The sequence below is a fragment of the Eptatretus burgeri genome, chromosome 14, assembly GCF_056783735.1.
Source record: "Eptatretus burgeri isolate ZD-2024b chromosome 14, Ebu_testis_v1, whole genome shotgun sequence".
NCBI classification, from domain to species: Eukaryota; Metazoa; Chordata; class Myxini; order Myxiniformes; family Myxinidae; genus Eptatretus; species Eptatretus burgeri.
Window position 1 is genome coordinate 17,253,216 of NC_140974.1, and position 24,848 is coordinate 17,278,063.

At 51.0% G+C, this 24,848-nt stretch overlaps 1 protein-coding gene and 1 long non-coding RNA gene across 3 annotated transcripts in view; one reads left to right on the forward strand and one right to left on the reverse strand.

Moving 5' to 3' along the window:
- LOC147012716 (uncharacterized) overlaps positions 1–24,848 on the reverse strand; it is a 101,703-nt gene that overhangs the window by 1,006 nt on the left and 75,849 nt on the right. For both annotated transcript variants that reach the window (XM_085853820.1, XM_085853819.1), the window contains 4 exons: positions 21,127–21,273; positions 19,132–19,186; positions 173–352; positions 13–90 (listed from right to left, as the gene is read on the reverse strand). In XM_085853820.1, coding sequence (XP_085709946.1) covers positions 13–90; positions 173–352; positions 19,132–19,186; positions 21,127–21,273 — 460 coding nt within the window. The remainder of the gene's footprint in view (positions 1–12; positions 91–172; positions 353–19,131; positions 19,187–21,126; positions 21,274–24,848) is intronic.
- Positions 17,850–24,848, forward strand: part of LOC147012717 (uncharacterized) — a 54,134-nt gene continuing 47,135 nt past the window's right edge. The window contains exons 1-2 of the long non-coding RNA XR_015051041.1: positions 17,850–20,670; positions 21,067–21,287. This is a non-coding gene — a long non-coding RNA (uncharacterized LOC147012717). The remainder of the gene's footprint in view (positions 20,671–21,066; positions 21,288–24,848) is intronic.

The window sequence follows — 24,848 nt, forward strand, 5'->3', positions numbered from 1 at the left end:
GCAAATTCTCACCGATGGGACCTGAATGTCCTGCAGAGCCAATGATTCCTCGACCTCGAGCTCCCCTGTCTCCTTTGTCACCATGTGCACCTGCGGTAAGTGACACTTTCGATATACGAGTGCCATAAAAGTGTATATTGCAGCCACATTGAGTGAAACTTAATTGTCCAACCTTGAGTGCCTGTGCTTCCCAAGTCTCCAGCAAGGCCTGGAAAACCACGATGGCCCCGACCACCAGGAATGCCTTGCAAACCCCATGAACCAGGAAAACCACGGGGCCCCGGACGCCCAGGAAATCCAGGGGGGCCACGCTGAGGATGAGGACTGTTCTGGATAAACTGCATCAGATGATCTAAATGAAGAGAATTCCAAGTGACTTACCTGAAGAACACTTAAGAAGCAGGGTAAGTAGATCTCCTCCATTAAATAAGAAATAATGGAATGTCTCAAATGCGATGGCTCCATCACTATTAAATATATAAATGTGCATTGTTAGTAGAAAAGACACAACTCACCAACAATTTGTGCTTCGCTCTACCCGACAAATTTTAATCAACGAAGAATGAGCAGACTTGTTCTCAGGCCATGTTTCATTTGTGGCCCTGAAGTAATATGCTTGAGTAAGTTCATGGACTTCGAATGAAACATCACCTCGGGCTAAGTCTACTCTTTCTTAATTGTTTAAAATTGGAAGACGACGTAGTGTTTAGTAGTATTTGTTGGTTGGCTGTGCTTTTACCACTAAATGATGGATAATTCCAACCACATTAATCTCATGTGAAATATTAGATTTATACATACTGTACATACATATACAGGGTGGCCTGAAAGTCACTTTACCCTTCCCAGTGAAGCATTGTTCTTGAACTCTTTTAATATACAGGTTTTATGGTGCAGTACTTACAATAATTAATTTGTCATTGTATCTGTATGTGCTCCATCATTCTTCTGAGTCAGTGTTTCCGCATATCATAGCGGGCGAGGGCAGAGGGGAAGGGACGGAGGGAAGTGCGAGAAATTTATCAGGGGTAAAGTAACTTTCGGGCTACCCTGTATATGTTGTGCTTGTTACATGCCCTGGATGCTTGGTCTTTTTGATTTAACTTTTCATAAACCAAGTGTAGCTTCAGACTGACAACCTTACCTGCCTCATTCAGTTATTTTCTTAACACACGGTCCCGAACCTGAGTAAACATTTTGCTTCTCCAGTCATAATTTTGGACATACTTGGTCAGTCCTCATATTTTCAGAGATTACAAGTATCATTCTCATCATTTTATTGATGACCACTCACCACTCCCTAACCACTCTAATCACTCCTTTTGTATTGCCGATCGATCCCTTTTACAAATAATCGATTTTGTTTTCCAGTACTGATATGTCAGAATTGCAGTATCGGTCAATTCACCTACAAAGGAATGGAATTCACTCATCATGCTGTGATGAGTTTTATTGATTTGGATTGTGTGTGTGTGTGTGTGTGTGTGTGTGTGTGTGTGTGTGTGTGTGTGTGTGTGTGTGTGTGTTTGTGTGTTTGTGTGTGTTTGTGTGTGTGTGTGTGTGTGTGTGTGTGTGTTGTGTGGATGGCTTCTAGGGGTTAAGAATGTATATTATATTGTTGTGGTTACCAAATTCGCAAACCACCATTCAGGTCCCTTAGGTGAGGTATCTCGGCAAGTATATGTGTAGTTAGGCCCAAACCCGTTGTCTAGTGGGAATACATGTCGTTTATGCGAGCTGCGACTCTTCAGGATAGCCGTTTTTCTTTTACTATCTTTATTTTGGACCAACCGCCATGATTACCACCACAACCACAACATCAACCACCAACCACAACACCGCTTCACCACAACCGCCACGACCTTCACGTCACACCTCGCAACCGTAGCATCGCCACCGTTCTTGCCCCGCTGTGGGTACCGGTGTTGGATTCGTGCAGAGCGCGCGTCGAACAGCGTGTACAAAATCACGGATTTTGTGCTTCAAAAACGGATCAAAAACGACACACGCCCACTTTTTGCCGTCCAATCGGTGAGCGAGGGGCGATTTGGCCCCGCCTCCAGAACGATCGATATATGCAAATTTGTGGATCAAAAAGCCTTCACGCCCACTTTTTCTCGGGCCAATGGGGAGCGAGGTGAAAGGTCAAAGGGAGGGGGTCAAAGGCGAAGCTACGGGGGGATAAAAGGACGGTGTTCGTCAGTCAGCAGAACGAGAAGGAGTCGGAACGGAGGGGACGTGTGTGGAAGTCTGGAGCCCGAAGCCTGCAGTAGCTGGAGAAGCTGAAGAGAGCCCAAAGAAGAGTCCAGGGTGGAGAGTCCAGAGGCGGAGAGGCGGCAGCGGCGAAGGCAGACGAGGGGGTGCTCGCGACGGTGCCGGGAGCTGCACGCCCGAGGAAGGCCGGCAGCGCGACCTGGCCGAGGTGGAGACGCACACCAGGGATAATAAAGATCCTCTATACCCCGAGCATCAGCAACCCCCTCCTGTTTCCCCCCGCGCTGAGATAGTGCGACCAAGGGGGGCCCTTTCCCACCCCCTGCCAGGCACTGTCCGCGAGGCCCGCGGAGTGAGGCGCCATCGCCGCTCCGCGTCTCATCACCAGACGGGTAGGCGCGACCCGGTCTCGGCCTCAGGCCCGCCTCATTCTTGAGGGTATTCTTTCCTTGGTTTTGGGTATGTGTTGTCGGCGCCGTCTGTGAAGTAGAATTGTATAAGTGTTGCCGTGTGCTCGGTAGTCGGTATTAGCTCTGCATTGTTTTCGCTTTTATATTTGCTTTTTGTGTAAATGGAATTGTGTTTTTTTCTGTGTGCATTTGGTGGAATTGTATTTGTGTGCTTTCCGTTCGTCGCGAATAAATGTGCTTTATTGTTGAACTGTTCTCCCGCTTCGCTTCGTCTTTTCCCCCATTGAACCCTCATCTTGCTTCACGTAAAGGGTTGGTAGTGGGCTGAGTACGCCCGATAATTAATCGAACCGTCGAGGTCGACGATAACACCGCTCGGTTATTCTGATAGTACGGAACGGGTCGCTTAAGTGGCCCGTGTCCGAAGTCGACCTGCGGCGAGGTGCGATCGCCCGGTCTACCCTCCGCGTGGGTACTTAGGTAGGTCGAATTTGGCGAGCAACCCTATCCCACGCGGGGGCTGATTGGCTCGATCGCGGTGAGACCAAAAGGTCCACCCGTGACTGGTTCCCGGCGTTAGTCCGAGAGGGTCACGACTGGATTGTCCGTCCGGTGGGCGACGTGCCGCGATTCGAGTTACGTGGCCGTCAGCACGCCGGCGGGCGCGAATACCGCAACACTGGTGTCAGGTCGTGCGATACAAATTCATCGCCCTCCTCGCGGCACTGGTATTGGAGAGCGGGACAACAGGCTCTCCTGTCTCCAGCGAAATTCACGGGAATCGGTCCAGGGGTGAGAGAAGCGACCCCCGATTCCCTCCAAATTACGAGCGAGTTAAATTAACCCTTCACGAGAAGCAAGATGGCGTCTCAAGGCGAGCGGGAGCCGGGGGTATTAGAAATGTATATGTGTAGTAATGTAGAATCCATGGTCCAGGATGGAATCCCCGAGCAGGAAATGTTGATTGTGCAGGAGCACGGACTCGCCCAACTGAACCCAGGGCCCGAGGTGGGTGCGGCAGCGGCCGCGGTGTATGACACCTCCCCCCCCCTCTCCACCAAGACCCTTCCCCAACCCCTGCCGAAACGGCTCACTTGAGTGCATCCGACATGGCCCAGCTATTCACCATGCTGGCACAAATGAATGCAGAAATAAAAAGCATGAACGAAAAGATCGATGCGAGTACACAGCAAATGAAGGAAGAAACGAAAAAGCTGCGGGGTGAGACGCAGAACATGGGCCGATGCCTGCAGGCGGGCATGAAGGCCGTGACAAAGGAAATAATAGTTGAGACAAGGGAGGTAAAGGGTGAAGAGGTGACAGAGTTGGCAGAGACACGGGAGACAGAAAAAATAGAGAGACTGCACGATGAAGACGGGGTAAGTGACGCACACACACACACAGAGGTAGTGGAGGATAATGGGGGTGAGCTGGCGGACTGGGTAGAGACCCAGTGCGAGCACCTGGATGGCCTCCTCCAGGAACAAGGGGAGGGAGTCTGCCCCCTTGAGGCGAGTCACGACCAGGTGAGTTCGGTCGTGCTTTGCGAGGTTGAGAGGACGGGTGCTGTGGACGGGTGCACGGCGAGCTTGGGGGGGTCTAGAGGCCCCGGAGACCCTTGTGGGGACACAAGTCCCCAGTGTGGTTGTCCCTGTGTGTGTGGTGCAAGGCGTGAGTGCGACCCCGTGTGTGAGTGGTGTGGTGGCGATGGTGCCGGAGTACGTGCTTCCCAGCACGCCGTGTGTGGATGAGGCACGGAGTGTGAGTGAGGAACCGCGGGTTAGTGCCCCCGCGTGTGTGGATGAGGCACCGTGTGTGGAAGAGACCGCGTGTGTGAGTGTCGCCGTGTGTATGAGTGAGGTACCGCGGGTGAGTGCCCCCGCGTGTGTGAGTGAGGCACGGTGTATGAGTGAGGCACTACGAGTGAGTGGAAGGCCGCGAGTGCGTGGAGCCACGTGTGCGAGAGAGGTAGCATGCGTGAGTGAACGGCCGAATGCAAGGGAGACCGTGTGTGTGAGAGAGCGGTATGAGAGGGAGATGTCGGTTGGCATGCGGGAGCACGCAGCCGCGTCTCCCGGTGTGAGTTTGATGGAGTGGACTGTGTGCGTCGTTACACGCAGGTGTGCGTGGGTGGAATGGAGGCGACGACGGCGACATGTGAGTAAAGAAAGCCGAGTAGCGGCTGTAGCTGTTTCGTGGACCGTGCCGGGTTCACCCAGCAGTGAGCACGCGGTTCGTGCTGTGCAACGCACGAGACCACCACGTGCTCGCTTGCGAGAGTGAAGTCCCGGTCCGGAAACGCACGCGGTGGATTTGCCGATCCCGCGGACGGACAAAGTTTAGGCAGGTAAATGGATTTGGACCGGATGGGTTCTCCACGCGATCGTGTGTGTTGAGCTCCAACGGGCAAAGCACATGTGTTCGCGTGGGAAACACCTCGAGACGTGGGGCTTGTGTTTTTTTTATGCGCACGGTGACGTCATGGCTGCACGTGTGGTTGGAATCCGGCAGGAGTGGTATCTCTGCCGGATGGTACCGTCCAAGGAGGGACGAGGAACACGTGCAGCTGCATGACGTCACGGCCAGGTGCAAAGTGCGCGAGCTCTGAGTTGCCGCGCAGGTGCTGCGCATGAAAAAAAAAAAAAAACAAGCCTCACTTTCGGGTGCACAGGATTCCTGGGCAAGGGGTGAAAGACCCCCTAACCCTGGGCACAGGATGGAAACGAGTTAGGGGGAAGGGTTAGCATAGCTAGACCGGCTCCATGGGGCAGCGGTAAGTCCTCATGGGGCCCGTGGAATGGATTAGTTAGAGGGATTGTAGCCAGATTTAGGTTGGGAAATAAAATGATTTATTTGGAGACATGGACAGACTTATGGATGTGTAGCGGGGACGTAGTTTAGCTACGTAGTGTTAAATGGAACGTGCTATAGTGTAAGGGACGACGTGGGAGCACGAGTTAGTTAGGGGATGTAGATAGAAGGATGGCAGAGTTCAGCGGTGTGTGTGTTGGAGAGTTGTGAGGTGAGTACATGATGAGTGAGTGAGGCCAGCGGGTCTGTGTGGATGGAGCGAATGGGGAATGCATGGTGCGATGAGTGATTGGGGGGAGGAGTGACTTCCGCCCAAGGGACCCCGGGGTCAGAGTAAAGTGAGTTAGCTGGGTTAGTCAAATTGAAAAATGGAAGTCGTTTTGTTGTTGGTGAGGAAGTAGGCTCGAGACCCATTTGGAGGGGTGCAGGAGCCCTGTTGACGGGCTTGGGAGCGTGGCTGCGAAAGGTGAGTATCGCTGAGTGGGTACCCCGGGCACCAGGCTAGTCGGCCGCGGTGGGCCATGGGCCCATGGGGGGCCGGGATAGAGTAGTGGGCACGGGTGCGCCTGCTTGGTGCGGGGGCCCGGGCGCCACTAGCCGCGTGGGCAGTGTTGTGGACACGGGTGACCTTCGGAAAGGGGTCCGGGAGGCCGGCCTGCCACGTGTGCGTTTCAGGGGAGGTGCCATGCGGGAGGCACTCCCGGTGTTAGGGAGCTGGTAGGCTCGGAGGCAGTGTAGTGCCCGGGGGTGCCATAGCAGGAGAATCGGCAGAGGGTCGTGCCTGCCAAAGGGAGCCCCGTGCCCCAGCCAGGAGACCGTGTGAGGGCACGGAGAGAAAATTGGGGGGCGAGGCCCGAATTGTGAGGACACCAACACAGGCGACGGGAATCTGGGTTGTTAGAACCAATAGTTTAAGCGAGAGGCGCTTGTTGAAAGCCCCGGGGTAGTTTAACAGTTAAATGGTTAGGGTAGATTAGGAGATGTACCCCTCCGCACCATCCATCCCCTCGCTGTCGTTGTGGGCCGATGGACCCACTTTGGTTATAGATCGCCGAACTCTGAGGAGGCCATTCTGAGGCTTCGTTGGGCCTCGACACAGGACGTTAGCTCTCCCTTGTTCCCCTCCGGGAAGGGAACGTAGGGGTTGGGAGTAGGCTAGGTGACAGAATAGGTTAGCCGAACAAGGACGATAAAGGGGGTTAGGGGACGATTTATAGTGGGGAAGTAAAAATAAAAACAACAAAAAAATAAGTTGGGGCTAAATTGGGGTTTGACAAATTAAGGGAGTGGGTATGTACAGTGACAGGCAAAGGCGATAGGTGGGAGGGAGACAGGTAGGTAGGTCCGAGCCCGCCTTCCAAGTGGCCAGCACCACCGCACCCCCTCCACCAACCTCCACTGAACGGCAAAGGCCGACCAGCTTCATCTGCTGGCTGTTTTTCTTCAAGGCCTGTGCCGGCCAGTTCATCTGCCCGCTATGTTTGCCTGCAGCGCCCTCTTCTGCGGGCTGTGTTTGCCCTGCTGCCTTTGCCATCCCATGCCCTCCGCCCACGTTCACCAGCCCCGTTCAATTTTTGCTTTGCCCCCCCCTGTTCATTTCCATGTGCGCCAGGATCAAGGCAACAGTTTGCAAGCTGCGAGAACTGCCCTGTTGGCAGCTACAACACGGGCCTGCAGTGGCGGCCCGTGCACCGTGTTTGTGTCCATTCATGCATCCATTCGTTGTGCTCATTGCGTGGGCCACTTGAGCTGGCACGGAGACTGCGTTGTGCAGCCCATGCACCGTTGTGGTTCACTGCGTTCAGTTCAAAAGGGAAGGCCTTGGACTGCGTGTGAGCAGCCAGCCACGTTCCCTGTCACCTGCATTGTTTGAGCCAGAGACTGCATGCGGGCAGCCTGGCTCCCTGCTAACTGCTTTTCTTTTGCAGAGTTCAATGATCCTGGGCCATGGTTTAGTGTAAAATTTGTAAGTTAAGGTTAAGATGTACTGTAAATATGAGTGCGCCCCCGGCATGTATGTCTTAGCGCCGGCAATTTTATTTAAGTCTTCCGTGTGAGTGAGTTTGTTTAGATAGTTACGCAGCCCTCAGGTTATTTATTTTGGGGACACGAATACCATGAATGTCGCACTCAGGGATCCGTAGGTAAAGTGTACTAGGGGAAAACTACACATGATGGCACACGAAAATTTGACGACTCGGGACGAGTCTGTAAAAAGGGAAGGGGTAGTGTTGTGGTTACCAAATTCCCGCAAACCACCATTCAGGTCCCTTCCAGGTGAGGTATCTCGGCAAGTATATGTGTAGTTAGGCCCAAACCCGTTGTCTAGTGGGAATACATGTCGTTTATGGCGAGCTGCGACTCTTCAGGATAGCCGTTTTTACTATCTTTATTTTGGACCAACCGCCATGATTACCACCACAACCACAACATCAACCACCAACCACAACACCGTCACCACAACCGCCACGACCTTCACGTCACACCTCGCAACCGTAGCATCGCCACCGCTCTTGCCCCGCTGTGGGTACCGGTGTTGGATTCGTGCAGAGCGCGCGTCGAACAGCGTGTACAAAATCACGGATTTTGTGCTTCAAAACGGATCGTGTAACGACACACGCCCACTTTTGCCGTCCAATCGGTGAGCGAGGGGCGATTTGGCCCCGCCTCCAGAACGATCGATATATGCAAATTTGTGGATCAAAAAGCCTTCACGCCCACTTTTTCTCGGGCCAATGGGGAGCGAGGTGAAAGGTCAAAGGGAGGGGGTCAGAGGCGAAGCTACGGGGGGATAAAAGGACGGTGTTCGTCAGTCAGCAGAACGAGAAGGAGTCGGAACGGAGGGGACGTGTGTGGAAGTCTGGAGCCCGAAGCCTGCAGTAGCTGGAGAAGCTGAAGAGAGTCGAACGAAGAGAGCCCAAAGAAGAGTCCAGGGTGGAGAGTCCAGAGGCGGAGAGGCGGCAGCGGCGAAGGCAGACGAGGGGGTGCTCGCGACGGTGCCGGGAGCTGCACGCCCGAGGAAGGCCGGCAGCGCGACCTGGCCGAGGTGGAGACGCACACCAGGGATAATAAAGATCCTCTATACCCCGAGCATCAGCAACCCCCTCCTGTTTCCCCCGCGCCGGGAGATAGTGCGACCAAGGGGGCCCCTTTCCCACCCCCCTGCCAGGCACTGTCCGCGAGGCCCGCGGAGTGAGGCGCCATCGCCGCTCCGCGTCTCATCACCAGACGGGTAGGCGCGACCCGGTCTCGGCCTCAGGCCCGCCTCATTCTTGAGGGTATTCTTTCCTTGGTTTTGGGTATGTGTTGTCGGCGCCGTCTGTGAAGTAGAATTGTATAAGTGTTGCCGTGTGCTCGGTAGTCGGTATTAGCTCTGCATTGTTTTCGCTTTTATATTTGCTTTTTGTGTAAATGGAATTGTGTTTTTTTCTGTGTGCATTTGGTGGAATTGTATTTGTGTGCTTTCCGTTCGTCGCGAATAAATGTGCTTTATTGTTGAACTGTTCTCCCGCTTCGCTTCGTCTTTTCCCCCATTGAACCCTCATCTTGCTTCACGCAAAGGGTTGGTAGTGGGCTGAGCACGCCCGATAATTAATCGAACCGTCGAGGTCGACGATAACACCGCCGGTTATTCTGATAGTACGGAACGGGTCGCTAAGTGGCCCGTGTCCGAAGTCGACCTGCGGCGAGGTGCGATCGCCCGGTCTACCCTCCGCGTGGGTACTTAGGTAGGTCGACCTGGCGAGCAACCCTATCCCACGCGGGGGCTGATTGGCCTCGATCGCGGTGAGACAAAAGGTCCACCCGTGACTGGTTCCCCGTGCAGTCCGAGAGGGTCACGACTGATTGTCCGTCCGGTGGGCGACGTGCCGCGATTCGAGTTACGTGGCCGCCAGCACGCCGGCGGGCGCGAATACCGCAACACTGGTGTCAGGTCGTGCGATACAAATTCATCGCGCCTCGCGGCACTGGTATTGGAGAGCGGGACAACAGGCTCTCCTGTCTCCAGCGAAATTCACGGGAATCGGTCCAGGGGTGAGAGAAGCGACCCCGATTCCCCTCCAAATTACGAGCGCAGTTAAATTAACCCCTTCACGAGAAGCAAGATGGCGTCTCAAGGCGAGCGGGAGCCGGGGGTATTAGAAATGTATATGTGTAGTAATGTAGAATCCATGGTCCAGGATGGAATCCCCGAGCAGGAAATGTTGATTGTGCAGGAACACGGACTCGCCCAACTGAACCCAGGGCCCGAGGTGGGTGCGGCAGCGGCCGCGGTGTATGACACCTCCCCCCCTCTCCACCAAGACCCTTCCCCAACCCCTGCCGAAACGGCTCACTTGAGTGCATCCGACATGGCCCAGCTATTCACCATGCTGGCACAAATGAATGCAGAAATAAAAAGCATGAACGAAAAGATCGATGCGAGTACACAGCAAATGAAGGAAGAAACGAAAAAGCTGCGGGGTGAGACGCAGAACATGGGCCGATGCCTGCAGGCGGGCATGAAGGCCGTGACAAAGGAAATAATAATAGTTGAGACAAGGGAGGTAAAGGGTGAAGAGGTGACAGAGTTGGCAGAGACACGGGAGACAGAAAAAATAGAGAGACTGCACGATGAAGACGGGGTAAGTGACGCACACACACACACAGAGGTAGTGGAGGATAATGGGGGTGAGCTGGCGGACTGGGTAGAGACCCAGTGCGAGCACCTGGATGGCCTCCTCCAGGAACAAGGGGAGGGAGTATGCCCCCTTGAGGCGAGTCACGACCAGGTGAGTTCGGTCGTGCTTTGCGAGGTTGAGAGGACGGGTGCTGTGGACGGGTGCACGGCGAGCTTGGGGGGTCTAGAGGCCCCGGAGACCCTTGTGGGGACACAAGTCCCCAGTGTGGTTGTCCCTGTGTGTGTGGTGCAAGGCGTGAGTGCGACCCCGTGTGTGAGTGGTGTGGTGGCGATGGTGCCGGAGTACGTGCTTCCCAGCACGCCGTGTGTGGATGAGGCACGGAGTGTGAGTGAGGCACCGCGGGTTAGTGCCCCCGCGTGTGTGGATGAGGCACCGTGTGTGGATGAGGCACCGTGTGTGGAAGAGACCGCGTGTGTGAGTGTCGCCGTGTGTATGAGTGAGGTACCGCGGGTGAGTGCCCCCGCGTGTGTGAGTGAGGCACGGTGTATGAGTGAGGCACTACGAGTGAGTGGAAGGCCGCGAGTGCGTGGAGCCACGTGTGCGAGAGAGGTAGCATGCGTGAGTGAACGGCCGAATGCAAGGGAGACCGTGTGTGTGAGAGAGCGGTATGAGAGGGAGATGTCGGTTGGCATGCGGGAGCACGCAGCCGCGTCTCCCGGTGTGAGTTTGATGGAGTGGACTGTGTGCGTCGTTACACGCAGGTGTGCGTGGGTGGAATGGAGGCGACGACGGCGACATGTGAGTAAAGAAAGCCGAGTAGCGGCTGTAGCTGTTTCGTGGACCGTGCCGGGTTCACCCAGCAGTGAGCACGCGGTTCGTGCTGTGCAACGCACGAGACCACCACGTGCTCTGCTTGCGAGAGTGAAGTCCCGGTCCGGAAACGCACGCGGTGGATTTGCCGATCCCGCGGACGGACAAAGTTTAGGCAGGTAAATGGATTTGGACCGGATGGGTTCTCCACGCGATCGTGTGTTGAGCTCCAACGGGCAAAAGCACATGTGTTCGCGTGGGAAACACCTCGAGACGTGGGGCTTGTGTTTTTTTATGCGCACGGTGACGTCATGGCTGCACGGGTGGTTGGAATCCGGCAGGAGTGGTATCTCTGCCGGATGGTACCGTCCAAGGAGGGACGAGGAACACGTGCAGCTGCATGACGTCACGGCCAGGTGCAAAGTGCGCGAGCTCTGAGTTGCCGCGCAGGTGCTGCGCATGAAAAAAAAAAAAAACAAGCCTCACTTTCGGGTGCACAGGATTCCTGGGCAGGAAAGACCCCTAACCCTGGGCACAGGATGGAAACGAGTTAGGGGGAAGGGTTAGCATAGCTAGACCGGCTCCATGGGGCAGCGGTAAGTCCTCATGGGGCCCGTGGAATGGATTAGTTAGAGGGATTGTAGCCAGATTTAGGTTGGGAAATAAAATGATTTATTTGGAGACATGGACAGACTTATGGATGTGTAGCGGGGACGTAGTTTAGCTACGTAGTGTTAAATGGAACGTGCTATAGTGTAAGGGACGACGTGGGAGCACGAGTTAGTTAGGGGATGTAGATAGAAGGATGGCAGAGTTCAGCGGTGTGTGTGTTGGAGAGTTGTGAGGTGAGTACATGATGAGTGAGTGAGGCCAGCGGGTCTGTGTGGATGGAGCGAATGGGGAATGCATGGTGCGATGAGTGATTGGGGGGAGGAGTGACTTCCGCCCAAGGGACCCCGGGGTCAGAGTAAAGTGAGTTAGCTGGGTTAGTCAAATTGAAAAATGGAAGTCGTTTTGTTGTTGGTGAGGAAGTAGGCTCGAGACCCATTTGGAGGGGTGCAGGAGCCCTGTTGACGGGCTTGGGAGCGTGGCTGCGAAGGTGAGTATCGCTGAGTGGGTACCCCGGGCACCAGGCTAGTCGGCCGCGGTAGGCTGCGGGCCCATGGGGGGCCGGGATAGAGTAGTGGGCACGGGTGCGCCTGCTTGGTGCGGGGCCCGGGGCGCCATTAGCCGCGTGGGCAGTGTTGTGGGCACGGGTGACCTCGGAAAGGGGCCCGGAGGCCGGCCTGCCACGTGTGCGTTTCAGGGAGGTGCCATGGGAGGCACTCCCCGGTGTTAGGGAGCTGGTAGGCTCGGGAGGCAGTGTAGTGCCCGGGGGTGCCATAGCGGGAGAATCGGCAGAGGGTCGTGCCTGCCAAAGGGAGCCACGTGTCCCAGCCAGGAGACCGTGTGAGGGCACGGAGAGAAAATTGGGGGCGAGGCCCGAAATTGTGAGGACACCAACACAGGCGACGGGAATCTGGGTTGTTAGAACCAATAGTTTAAGCGAGAGGCGCTTGTTGAAAGCCCCGGGGTAGTTTAACAGTTAAATGGTTAGGGGTAGATTAGGAGATGTACCCTCCGCACCATCCATCCCCTCGTTGTCGTTGTGGGCCGCTGGACCCACTTTGGTTATAGATCGCCGAACTCTGAGGAGGCCATTCTGAGGCTTCTCGTTGGGCCTCGACACAGGACGTTAGCTCTCCCTTGTTCCTCCGGGAAGGGAAACGTAGGGGTTGGGAGTAGGCTAGGTGACAGAATAGGTTAGCCGAACAAGGACGATAAAGGGGGTTAGGGGACGATTTATAGTGGGGAAGTAAAAATAAAAACAACAAAAAAATAAGTTGGGGCTAAATTGGGGTTTGACAAATTAAGGGAGTGGGTATGTACAGTGACAGGCAAAGGCGATAGGTGGGAGGGAGACAGGTAGGTAGGTCCGAGCCCGCCTTCCAAGTGGCCAGCACCACCGCACCCCCTCCACCAACCTCCACTGAACGGCAAAGGCCGACCAGCTTCATCTGCTGGCTGTTTTTCTTCAAGGCCTGTGCCGGCCAGTTCATCTGCCCGCTATGTTTGCCTGCAGCGGCCTTCTTCTGCGGGCTGTGTTTGCCTGCTGCCTTTGCCATGCCATGCCCACTGCCCACGTTCACCAGCCCCGTTCAATTTTTGCTTTGCCCCCCCCCCCCTGTTCATTTCCATGTGCGCCAGGATCAAGGCAACAGTTTGCAAGCTGCGAGAACTGCCCTGTTGGCAGCTACAACACGGGCCTGCAGTGGCGGCCCGTGCACCGTGTTTGTGTCCATTCATGCATCCATTCGTTGTGCTCATTGCGTGTGCCACTTGAGCTGGCACGGAGACTGCGTTGTGCAGCCCATGCACCGTTGTGGTTCACTGCGTTCAGTTCAAAAGGGAAGGCCTTGGACTGCGTGTGAGCAGCCAGCCACGTTCCCTGTCACCTGCATTGTTTGAGCCAGAGACTGCATGCGGGCAGCCTGGCTCCCTGCTAACTGCTTTTCTTTTGCAGAGTTCAATGATCCTGGGCCATGGTTTAGTGTAAAATTTGTAAGTTAAGGTTAAGATGTACTGTAAATATGAGTGCGCCCCGGCATGTGTATGTCTTAGCGCCGGCAATTTTATTTAAGTCGTCCGTGTGAGTGAGTTTGTTTAGATAGTTACGCAGCCCTCAGGTTATTTATTTTGGGGACACGAATACCATGAATGTCGCACTCAGGGATCCGTAGGTAAAATGTACTAGGGGAAAACTACACATGATGGCACACGAAAATTTGACGACTCGGGACGAGTCTGTAAAAGGAAGGGGTAGTGTTGTGGTTACCAAATCCGCAAACCACCATTCAGGTCCCCTTAGGTGAGGTATCTCGGCAAGTATATGTGTAGTTAGGCCCAAACCCGTTGTCTAGTGGGAATACATGTCGTTTATGCGAGCTGCGACTCTTCAGGATAGCCGTTTTTCTTTACTATCTTTATTTTGGACCAACCGCCATGATTACCACCACAACCACAACAGCAACAACCAACCACAACACCGCTTCACCACAACCGCCACGACCTTCACGTCACACCTCGCAACCGTAGCATCGCCACCGTTCTTGCCCCGCTGTGGGTACCGGTGTTGGATTCGTGCAGAGCGCGCGTCTAACAGCGTGTACAAAATCACGGATTTTGTGCTTCAAAAACGGATCAAAACGACACACGCCCACTTTTTGCCGTCCAATCGGTGAGCGAGGGGGCGATTTGGCCCCGCCTCCAGAACGATCGATATATGCAAATTTGTGGATCAAAAGCCTTCACGCCCACTTTTTCTCGGGCCAATGGGGGAGCGAGGTGAAAGGTCAAAGGGAGGGGGTCAAAGGCGAAGCTACGGGGGGATAAAAGGACGGTGTTCGTCAGTCAGCAGAACGAGAAGGAGTCGGAACGGAGGGGACGTGTGTGGAAGTCTGGAGCCCGAAGCCTGCAGTAGCTGGAGAAGCTGAAGAGAGTCGAACGAAGAGAGCCCAAAGAAGAGTCCAGGGTGGAGAGTCCAGAGGCGGAGAGGCGGCAGCGGCGAAGGCAGACGAGGGGGTGCTCGCGACGGTGCCGGGAGCTGCACGCCCGAGGAAGGCCGGCAGCGCGACCTGGCCGAGGTGGAGACGCACACCAGGGATAATAAAGATCCTCTATACCCCGAGCATCAGCAACCCCCTCCTGTTTCCCCCCGCGCTGAGATAGTGCGACCAAGGGGGCCCCTTTCCCACCCCCTGCCAGGCACTGTCCGCGAGGCCCGCGGAGTGAGGCGCCATCGCCGCTCCCCGTCTCATCACCAGACGGGTAGGCGCGACCCGGTCTCGGCCTCAGGCCCGCCTCATTCTTGAGGGTATTCTTTCCTTGGTTTTGGGTATGTGTTGTCGGCGCCGTCTGTGAAGTAGAATTGTATAAGTGTTGCCGTGTGCTCGGTAGTCGGTATTAGCTCTGCATTGTTTTCGCTTTTATATTTGCTTTTTGTGTAAATGGAATTGTGTTTTTTTCTGTGTGCATTTGGTGGAATTGTATTTGTGTGCTTTCCGTTCGTCGCGAATAAATGTGCTTTATTGTTGAACTGTTCTCCCGCTTCGCTTCATCTTTTCCCCCATTGAACCCTCATCTTGCTTCACGTAAAGGGTTGGTAGTGGGCTGAGTACGCCCGATAATTAATCGAACCGTCGAGGTCGACGATAACACCGCTCGGTTATTCTGATAGTACGGAACGGGTCGCCATGGCCCGTGTCCGAAGTCGACCTGCGGCGAGGTGCGATCGCCCGGTCTACCCTCCGCGTGGGTACTTAGGTAGGTCGAATTTGGCGAGCAACCCTATCCCACGCGGGGGCTGATTGGCTCGATCGCGGTGAGACCAAAAGGTCCACCCGTGACTGGTTCCCGGCGTTAGTCCGAGAGGGTCACGACTGGATTGTCCGTCCGGTGGGCGACGTGCCGCGATTCGAGTTACGTGGCCGTCAGCACGCCGGCGGGCGCGAAGACCGCAACAATATACTGTAGTTATTTCCATAGTGCAAGTTTTATCGTAAGAGTGAAGAAAAATGAACTGTAACTGGAGACTTCATAGAACACATTACCCCACGCCGTCTTGCGGAACAAGCACATGGGCGGGCTCTACAAGCGGCAAATTTGATTGGTCGTGATGACGTAAAATTCCACAATATTTTCTCCAAGGACTGCTAAACAGCTTGGTTTTGAAAGTACCAAAGTGGGGAATTGTTTTCCACAGAGTTCAATGATATAATTCAATTAAAATAAAATAAAGATTTTAAAGGTTGTTTACCTTTAAAATCTTGATGTGGATAAAATAGACCAGCTAGAACTGCATGAAAAGCAGGATATTAAAAAAAAAAAAATCTAAAAATGTCATTGAAAATACACCTTTGTCATTTGACAAGAAATGATTACTTTAAAATGTACAAAAAAGGTGTGGTGTCCAAAAACAGCTGGGAGTGGGTGGGGAGCTGTAACAAAGGTCAACAAGATGAATAAAAACCTCTCAAACAGGACAAGCAAGCAAGTGATGTGAACAAACAAGAACAAAAAAGATTACCGCCGTTGATGCATCGTCTTTTACACCACCATATTTAACCTGTTACATGAATTCTTTGTGCCTGTTGGTTGTCTTGTCTATGACGTCCTCAACACTAATTTCCTGTTTGGAATGATCTTCAATTTTGTTTCACTGCCAGACAGAGCCAAAGCACTGCTAAACTGCTGGTTCGTTTTCCGATTCATGTTCAGATTTGTGTTCAAAATGTAACATTCGATTGAAGTTAACTTGTTGTTCGATCATAAACTGACGTTTGTAGACAGAAGGACAGACAGAAGTGAAACAATTGCTTAACCTCGCTTTACGCGTCGCGTCGCATGCGAGGGGTAAAAAGAAATTTGCATCGATTATTGTAGACAAAGCATTTGCCCCCCTCCCCTTCCCATGTGTTTGTGTTTGAAACTGCCTCTCCTATCACCCCTTTTCAATGTTTTATCCTTCGTATTCTGTCCTGGATATGCTCTTCGGGATTTAGCCCTTGCACACCAACTGAGTCTTTATCACACACTTTCCTCATCTTGTGACCCCTCCTCGTGATTACTATATTGATTGCGGTGCTGTCCTTGGCAATTTAACATTTCAATGACTCCCTGGACACAAAGCACCCCCCGCACCCCCTGACACCCCCCCCCCAAACACCCAGGCTGCTCCCAAACAGAGCAGGTGTTTCGAGAGCAGTATATCAGTATTTATTATTATTATTATACAAAACGAGTCATCTTTGTCTATCTAGATATAGTCTTTGCACTTCGAAACTGCTGGACAGAATGATTTGAAACTTGTTGGTTGGACTCAAGTTGTGCAGTGGATGTTTTAGAAAGTTGGGATTGTTACAATCAATTTATGTTTTCATATTAAAGTCAGGAAATTATCATACTGCACTGTGTTGGTTTTAACATGAATAATTCGCTGAATGAAACCCATTAGCTTCAGGCTCAGCTTTTGAAGCCCAACTTGGGTGCATTCAGGGTCCAAGGCCTGGACAGTATGGGGGAAGTTTATGAATGGGTAGAGGGGAAAGTTAGCGAAGGGATAGAGGAGTAGCTTTGCAGGACTTGGACCATCTCGTGTAATATATAAATATTAGGTGGCCAATTAATTAACCGACTCATTTTTAGATTCACGTAAAATCCAAACCAATGCAAAATAGTTTTTTTAAATATTGCAGATTGTAAAGGACTCCTGCAAGATTTACTGACATAAATAAGTGGACAAATATCAGACCAAGGACCCTGGAACTCAACTTCAAGTTTGATTTTAAAATTCAGGCTCAGAGACTTCAAAATAATATACTCTGCTAGAAAATGCCCTTTCAGGAACACAATACTCTCATCCGCGGAATCGTTTCATGCAACTGCAGGTGCACAGGCGTCGCATCCTCCAGGACAAACCAGAAGCATCCATCCATTGAACAAGACTGTAGTTGTGTGTGTTACTGTTCAGCGTCGTCGATGCCACTCGGTAAAAAAACGAAACTGTCACAGGTGTGTGTGTGTGTGTGTGTGTGTGTGTGTGTGTGTGTGTGTGTGTGTGTGTGTGTGTGTGTGTGTGTGTGTGTGTGTGTGTGTGTACGCGAGTTGCTGTTGTTGGCTGCTCTCTCCAGACGTGGGTGAGTTTCAGGAGGTGGAACGGACACTGAAAAAAGCCATCTATTTATTATGTACACAATAAAGTGATTAAATTGAGAAGAGGTGAAGGGATGATAATAGGAAAAAGAAGAGAGTTGGAGAGTGTGGGATGAGTGGGGAAGAGAAGGAAAAGTTTGGGAGAAGATAGCAGTCGAGGGAAGGGGTGCATTGATGGGGGGGGGGGGCATGAGGGGGATAGAAAGGGTGGGGGGGTCGGTGTGTCAACAATTCCACTCCATTTGTGCATGTAATAAATAAATACCCACTTGAACACGTGTATTGTATTTTAAAATCATTCAGCATATTGCCACATGGTGGCAGTACTACACTGTCTCAATTTCCAGTACTTTTAAATAAGAACTAATCCTTTCATTCCCGATGCCACATCATAACAAAATGAATGTGTTTTATGATGAGGGTTTTATCTGGAAGTTCCCCCAAAGTGATGAAGAAACGGTCCTGTCCTGGAAAAACTCAGCACAAACATATTATATTCCTTTCCTCCACAGTTTGCAGCCAGTGTAATGAACTTGTCCCAATTGTGGGTGAGATCTTGATGCCATTGGTTGTTTTTTTTTTTTGCTCAGACACTTTTTGAGGAGGGAAAAGCTATTTTGACTCCCTTTGTGTCCCCCTCAAGGATATGTTTCCAAAACACAAATGTGCATCCTTTTTCAGGGTCGTCCTTTGTGCACTCTTGTGCTGGCATGACTAATGAGTGCATCTGTCTCGTACCATGTTTTGAAGGATCAAAGAGATGAGTGCGTGATGGTGCCAAGCCTGGCCTGTTGAGTGGATGGAGAAGAACAGTTGAACCAACCTTTGTGATTTGTCCTTCGATGTCCACATGCCCATGGGAATCCTGGCTTCGTACAATGCTCGGGGATGGAGCCTGTACCCCCAGGCATGAAGTCCACATGTGTGGGAAATGTAATTCTGAAGGCACTTTCTTGAATTCCTTCTCGGTTTGAAATGCTTTGTCATCTCCGTAAATGGATTTTTCTTTGAGTTCAAAGTGCACATCTGCCAACGATCCTGCATTATCCAATAGATTCCTGTATTTACTGTTATATTTCCCAGTGGAGAATGGAGTGCCTCGAGGCAGGTAAGAAATGCGGTTAAAATCTTGCAATCGAATGGTGCCTGGTGTACTAATTCTGGACATGCAGCTGCTGCTGATAACTGTAATTTTCAGATTGAATATCAAAATGTGAAATTGTTCACAAAGTGGGAAAAAGGGTTTCCTAAGGCATAGGAGAGGTCTTTGATGTATACAAGAAACAAAAGCAGGCCTCGAGACACTCCAGCCTCCACTTTATTTCCTTTCGTGTGTGTGTGTGTGTGTGTGTGTGTGTGTGTGTGTGTGTGTGTGTGTGTGTGTGTGTGTGTGTGTGTGTGTGTGTGTGATGTTTCCAAATCTTAATAAGGATTTGGACTTGTGGATAAGGCTGTTGTGTAAATGCTAATCGATCGATCAAACTAAGAGACAGGTGTGCTTATGAGAATCTTACCTGCAATCATGGATGTGCAAAGGACACGGATCTGTTGTTCTGCTGCCATCAAGCCCTGAATTGGAAGAGGGAAAGGTATTTGTGGACGCTCAGCACAAGACACCCCTTGTTCACACATTGGAGATTATCACATTTGCAAGCATCACTTCTCTCCCAACCACCCCCCCCCCCCCATTTTTTAAGATAAAAAGTCAAGGTTCGTGGAGGAGCGAGAACACAGATTGATCAGGATGCTACAGTAAAAAAAAAGAATGAACAGTATCAAGAGATGGGGGAGGGACAAATAGAGGGAGATGGACAAATAAGGGATATGGGGAAGAATTGAAAATAATTGAAAAATTTAAAAGAATTGAAGAAGAAGAAAAGAAAATCTAAAAAATTGGAAGGAGGTGGGTTTTGGGGAGGGAGGAGCGGGGTGGAGTGGGAAGGGCGAAGGAGGGTATATAAAAGATCATGATGGTTTTAGATTGGGGACGATCTAAGATGGTGAGGAACAGCTGTCTTGAAGAGCTGGAGGGAAGAATGAGATTGAAGAGAATATGGAAGTTGGTTTCACGGGTGGGGAAAAGAGGAACTAACGAGTGGAGGTGAGCAGTGATCTTGGAGTTTGTGAGTTTCACCAAAGGGGTTGATAGTAGACCTTGTGTGCCTTCCAGAAACCTGAAGGTGGGGTGGGAGCACGGAAAGAGTGGAGGATGCAATAACAGAAAGGAGGCGGTTGTAGACGGAGAGACCACCAACCTGTCTGCGATGGGGAAGTGATAGGTCCCTTTGCCATCATACCCACTGCGTACACACACCACACACACACACCACACACTATTATGCTGTATCCCTGCAGACTTGCATGACCTTCAATGATGAAGCCTTTAATTCCCAAATAAGTGGACACTGCCTTGATGATCAAGTGCATGGTTCATAATTATCTTTGATTTCATCTATTTATAGTTAATTGCCAAATAAAAGTTTTAAAATGACTTGAGGTCTTCTGACCTCCATAAGCCTTTTAGCTTGCCATGACACTGAGCACACCAGCACCCTTGCTTGGGAGAAGGCGAGATGGGGTGCCACGGTCAAGTAGTGCTGATGCAGTAAATGATGAAAAACAAACACCACATAATTTATACTTGTCTTTATCTATAGCCACAGTCTAACAGTCTGTAGGTAACACAAGCAATCACAAACAGATCTGAAAAACTGGCTTAAGGGAGGGGGGATGGGGTGAGGTGCTGAGGATGTGGGTTTGGTGGTTGGAGGTGGTTGCTGTATGCCAGAAATTCTTCTGGAAATCGTGTTTGTGTACACTGATGTCCTTGATGGGGGATGATTGAATATCGCTTTGAGGTATATGCACTCACCTTTGGCTTGTTGAGCCTGGGTTCAAACCTTGACCCAGCTATATAGACTATCATCCTGGTATTTTGTATGCAGGTTGAGGGAACAATGTGTACTCCGGCCAATGGATGGAGCTGGAGGACCAGTCTGCCAGGCATTGGTTGGTGGTGGATGAGATCCTTTGGTGTCTTTCAGGAACAGTAGGTGAGTTACTGCCAGCACCCTGAACAAATTACAAATTCCTGCCACAGTCTAAGGTCAGCCCTAGTCAGCCAGTTCAATTAAGACTTTGGCTTGAAGAATCTTTCCCCCAGGCCGACCCCACAAGGTGTGAATAAGTGGAGCCATTAAAGAAGACAGCACACCTGTCATTTCGGAATCTTCAAAATGTGCAATAATTCCTGAATTTTACTCGTTATGGTGGAAGTATTCCATTTCAGAGTGGAATTGGAAAGTTTCAGGAATTTCTGGCCAATTTCGCTGCATTTATTTTCCCAGAATTAGTAGGAGGTTGATTTCTCATTTATTCCTGCTGATTAAATTTCCTCTTACTTTGACTGTAATTTGGCCTGAAAAGTGGAAACGTTCTCCCTAATTTAGGATCCACGCCAATGATAATGACAGCAGTCCATTCAACAAAGAAAAGATCCAAGTACTCACCGGCAGACCTGGACTTCCATCACGGCCTGGTGGACCTTGATCCCCTTGCAAACCAGTCAGCCCACTGTTCCCTGACCTTCCTTGTTCTCCAATATTTCCAGGAGATCCTCTGTAACCCAGAGCTCCCAATGCTCCAGGACGGCCAGCCTGGAGGAGAGAAGGTAGACCTGATCATAAATATTTCACAATTGAATTGATTTTCTTGTTTTGTTTTTTAATTCCTCATCTTGTTAAGAATCTCAGACGAAGCCCTTTGACTGTTTTGGTCTTTTTATTTTGTGAAATGCTATTTTCTTAAAAAAAGAGAAACACAACCCAAATGTCATCACGAAGTTCATATTGTGATGTTTGTGAATGCTGGCACAGTCAAGTGTATACGTTCTCATCATATGTTCATATACAGAATATATGTATTGTTATGAATTCTGCACCCGCCCAGCGTGCGAACGACCACTTTTCACTAATAGCAGCCGCACGTCCACCAAACGGACAATCCAGTCGCGACTTCCTGGAACAACGCCGAGAACCAGTCACGGGTGTGTCTTCAACACACACCACGGCCCAGTCCGTATTCTACCCGCGCGAAATAGGGTCAATCGCCGAATATCGATATACCTAAGTGCTCGCGCGGGTAACCTACCGAGAAGCCGTACCTCGGCGGAGGCCTGTTTGGACACGAACCGCTTAAGCGGTCCATTCCGTTCTGGGATAACCGAGCGGGTATTATCGCCAGACCTCGCCGGACCCGATTATATTTATCGGTTATTTAAAAACCAACTAATATTCCACAATACAAGATGGCACTTCAATCGGGGAAAGAGGACACGACAAACGGGGTAACATTTAAAGAAGCACATTTATTTCTACACACATACACAGGAAAGCAACAATAAATGCAATCGATTGATGAAACACGCATGCAGTCATGCAACCAAACAAGCAATGCGCTGGACGGGCACAAAATACGAGCAAGGACAAAGCACTACAACCGACTATTGTTATTATTCACAGGCACTTAATAGTTCTACTTGTCGGGACTCGGCGCCACATCAATCACACAAAGAAACAAAAGAAAAGACCACCCTCATAGACAAGGGGGTCAGGCTGGGCCCGTAGGCCTTTATGGCGTGGGACTTGGCAGACCGAACGAGCCCCACGAGACCGTGCAGGTTACCTGCACCCTCGTGGTGCCTTGATGTGGTGAGTCGCGACGTCCCATCCCCACGGCAGCTATTCGCGCTTCGCGCACCTTCCCCATGGCAGGTGAGCTCTCTCCGGCTCTCCCCACACAAACGCGCCGGCTTGTGCGACACGGCAGGCAGGGTTGTGCCTTAGCCCGTATCTCCTTCGCGATGCCCGGACCTCCCCCGACTGACTGCTCCAAGCTCCCGACTCTGACATGAGCCCAGACCTCCACGCAGCTCCTTGGCTTCTCGGAACCCCGACAGACACTCTCTTCCACCCGACCGACCGCCACCTTGGTGCTCTGCGTGCCCTTTTATTTCCCCAGCGCCCTGCCCCTCCCTTCGTGGCGTGCCAGAGGGGGAGGGGTTTGGGGGGGAACATTCCAACAGAGATCGGCTGGATTAGTTGTTGTTTCCCAACCGTCAATCTTGTTTACCAGAGAAATCGGGGCGGGAGTTGTTGTTGTTCCCCTTTGGTGTTCGTGGAGGTGTCGGCAGTTGTGAAGAAGTTGGTTGTGGTTGTTGTGGCTGGCGTTGTGGTTGGTGGTTGGTCCAAAATAACGATAGCAAAAGAATAATGGCTAACTCAAAGATGACAGCCCTGTGACACGAATAATTCCCACTAAACAACGTCGGGGAAATCTAACTGAACACAGACTTATCGATCTAACTGAACTCAGGACCTTTATGGTGTTCTGCAAATTTCCACAGCCCGAACAATATATATATATATATATATATATATATATATATATATATATATATATATATATATATATATATATATATATATATATATATATATATATATATATATATATATCCATCTATTAATTGTTGATAACTCCTCACCCATATGTACATGGGGCATACCTGGCAAAACTGCTCCTGCCTTTTGAGAACTCATGGTTCGTCAGTAAATTTAGGGATCCGAACTTTCCTGCTGATGCTTTGTATGACACCAGGTGGGGGCCAAAGCTCAATGGGTCATAGTGACCTTCCACTTGGTGCATCCGTGCATGGTTCGAGTGCAAGCACCGAGTCTATACTTGACATGTCATCTGGGATGACTACTTCAATAAACACTCTGGGCCACAGAGTAGTGGTGTGAGGTGGGGCACGTAGTACACGGGCTCAGCATACTGTATGCTGATCAAGGATTTTTCCCTGAGAACCATACACATACGTGGTGCCATCACCCAGGATAACTTGGTTCTTAGCAGGGTGGACTGACATGTTATTAGATTCCATGAAAGGTATTCCACCGAGTACCTCTATGTCAAGATTCTCGACCACCAGGCCCTCATATTGGAATTCCCTTTCATCACGTGTCAGTGTGAGTCTGGTCTCGCCAACAATCTGAAGAGGCGAGGACCCATCTGCCTGATGAGCAGACTGTGTGCTCTTCTGAATCTTGGCTAATAAGTTGTTTGCAGTGGTCACACGAATCAAGTTTCCCGTGGCACCACTGTCGATGGTACCTCAGGTTGTGTGGTGGCCATGGATCGTGTCTAGATATAAAGACTGGCGAACTGGACATGTAGGGTAGTGGATGGTTCTGGGTAATCCATGTCGCTACTTATCTTGTCCACATGAGAGGCTAAGGTGCGAGGTCTGAGTTCAGTTTCAGAACGTCGTTTGATGAGTCTGGGAAGCCCACTGCATCTGAGGCCAAGCCATGTGAGAACAAGAAAGTTCTCCAGTGTGGGAGATAACTCATCTTCAGTGATGACCTGGTTATGATGGAGGATGCCACAATCTTGTTGAAGCAAATGATTCTCCACAAATGTCATCAGGAATTGGTACAAGTCTTCATGGCACTCCTTGGGGTTATGGCGTATCGCTACAAAGTCAATGAAGTAAGTCAATGAAGTATGCACCTGTCGACTGGAACGCAAAATGGTGTCGATCGACTGCCATATGTTGGCTATGAAGGTGGAGTTTCGCACTCAGGCATGACGGCATATCACAGGGAAGTAGTTTGCAATCTGACGCAGCATAAGCTCAAGTAGAGCAATGCTGTGCAGCAGGGACATTGCCGTCATCAACAACTCCACGAAGTGGAAACGCTCTGCTCTTCTTCTCCCAGGTGACACCCTCAGTGAGGAAGGAAGCAAAGTTGGGATCGAGCGATAAGATATAAATAAAATTGTGTCTCCAATTTTCGAAGGAATTCACCGTTTCATTTTTGCTGAGTGACCACTGCTTTGGTGCACGGTGTGGGGTAGCTATCTTGTTGACGTGCACGTTGTGGAATGCAAGGCTATGTTTATAACACAGCTACAGAACGACACACCTTCTTGTGGAGTGTGATTGGAGTTCAAAGATGGCTCTCGTAACAGTAATTTAATGCCAATTGCCATCTCCAGGGTGAAGAGTGTGTGGAAATGTTTCCCTCCGCTGCCACCATGCCACTTTGGTTTCGGCGAATCTCGAAAATTCAGCACCACGACCAAACATCACTCTTACAGAGGTGCGAAAGCAACTTTATTCACATCAGTAAACAACCATGTCGATTGAGGCAAAAAACCCAGCTTG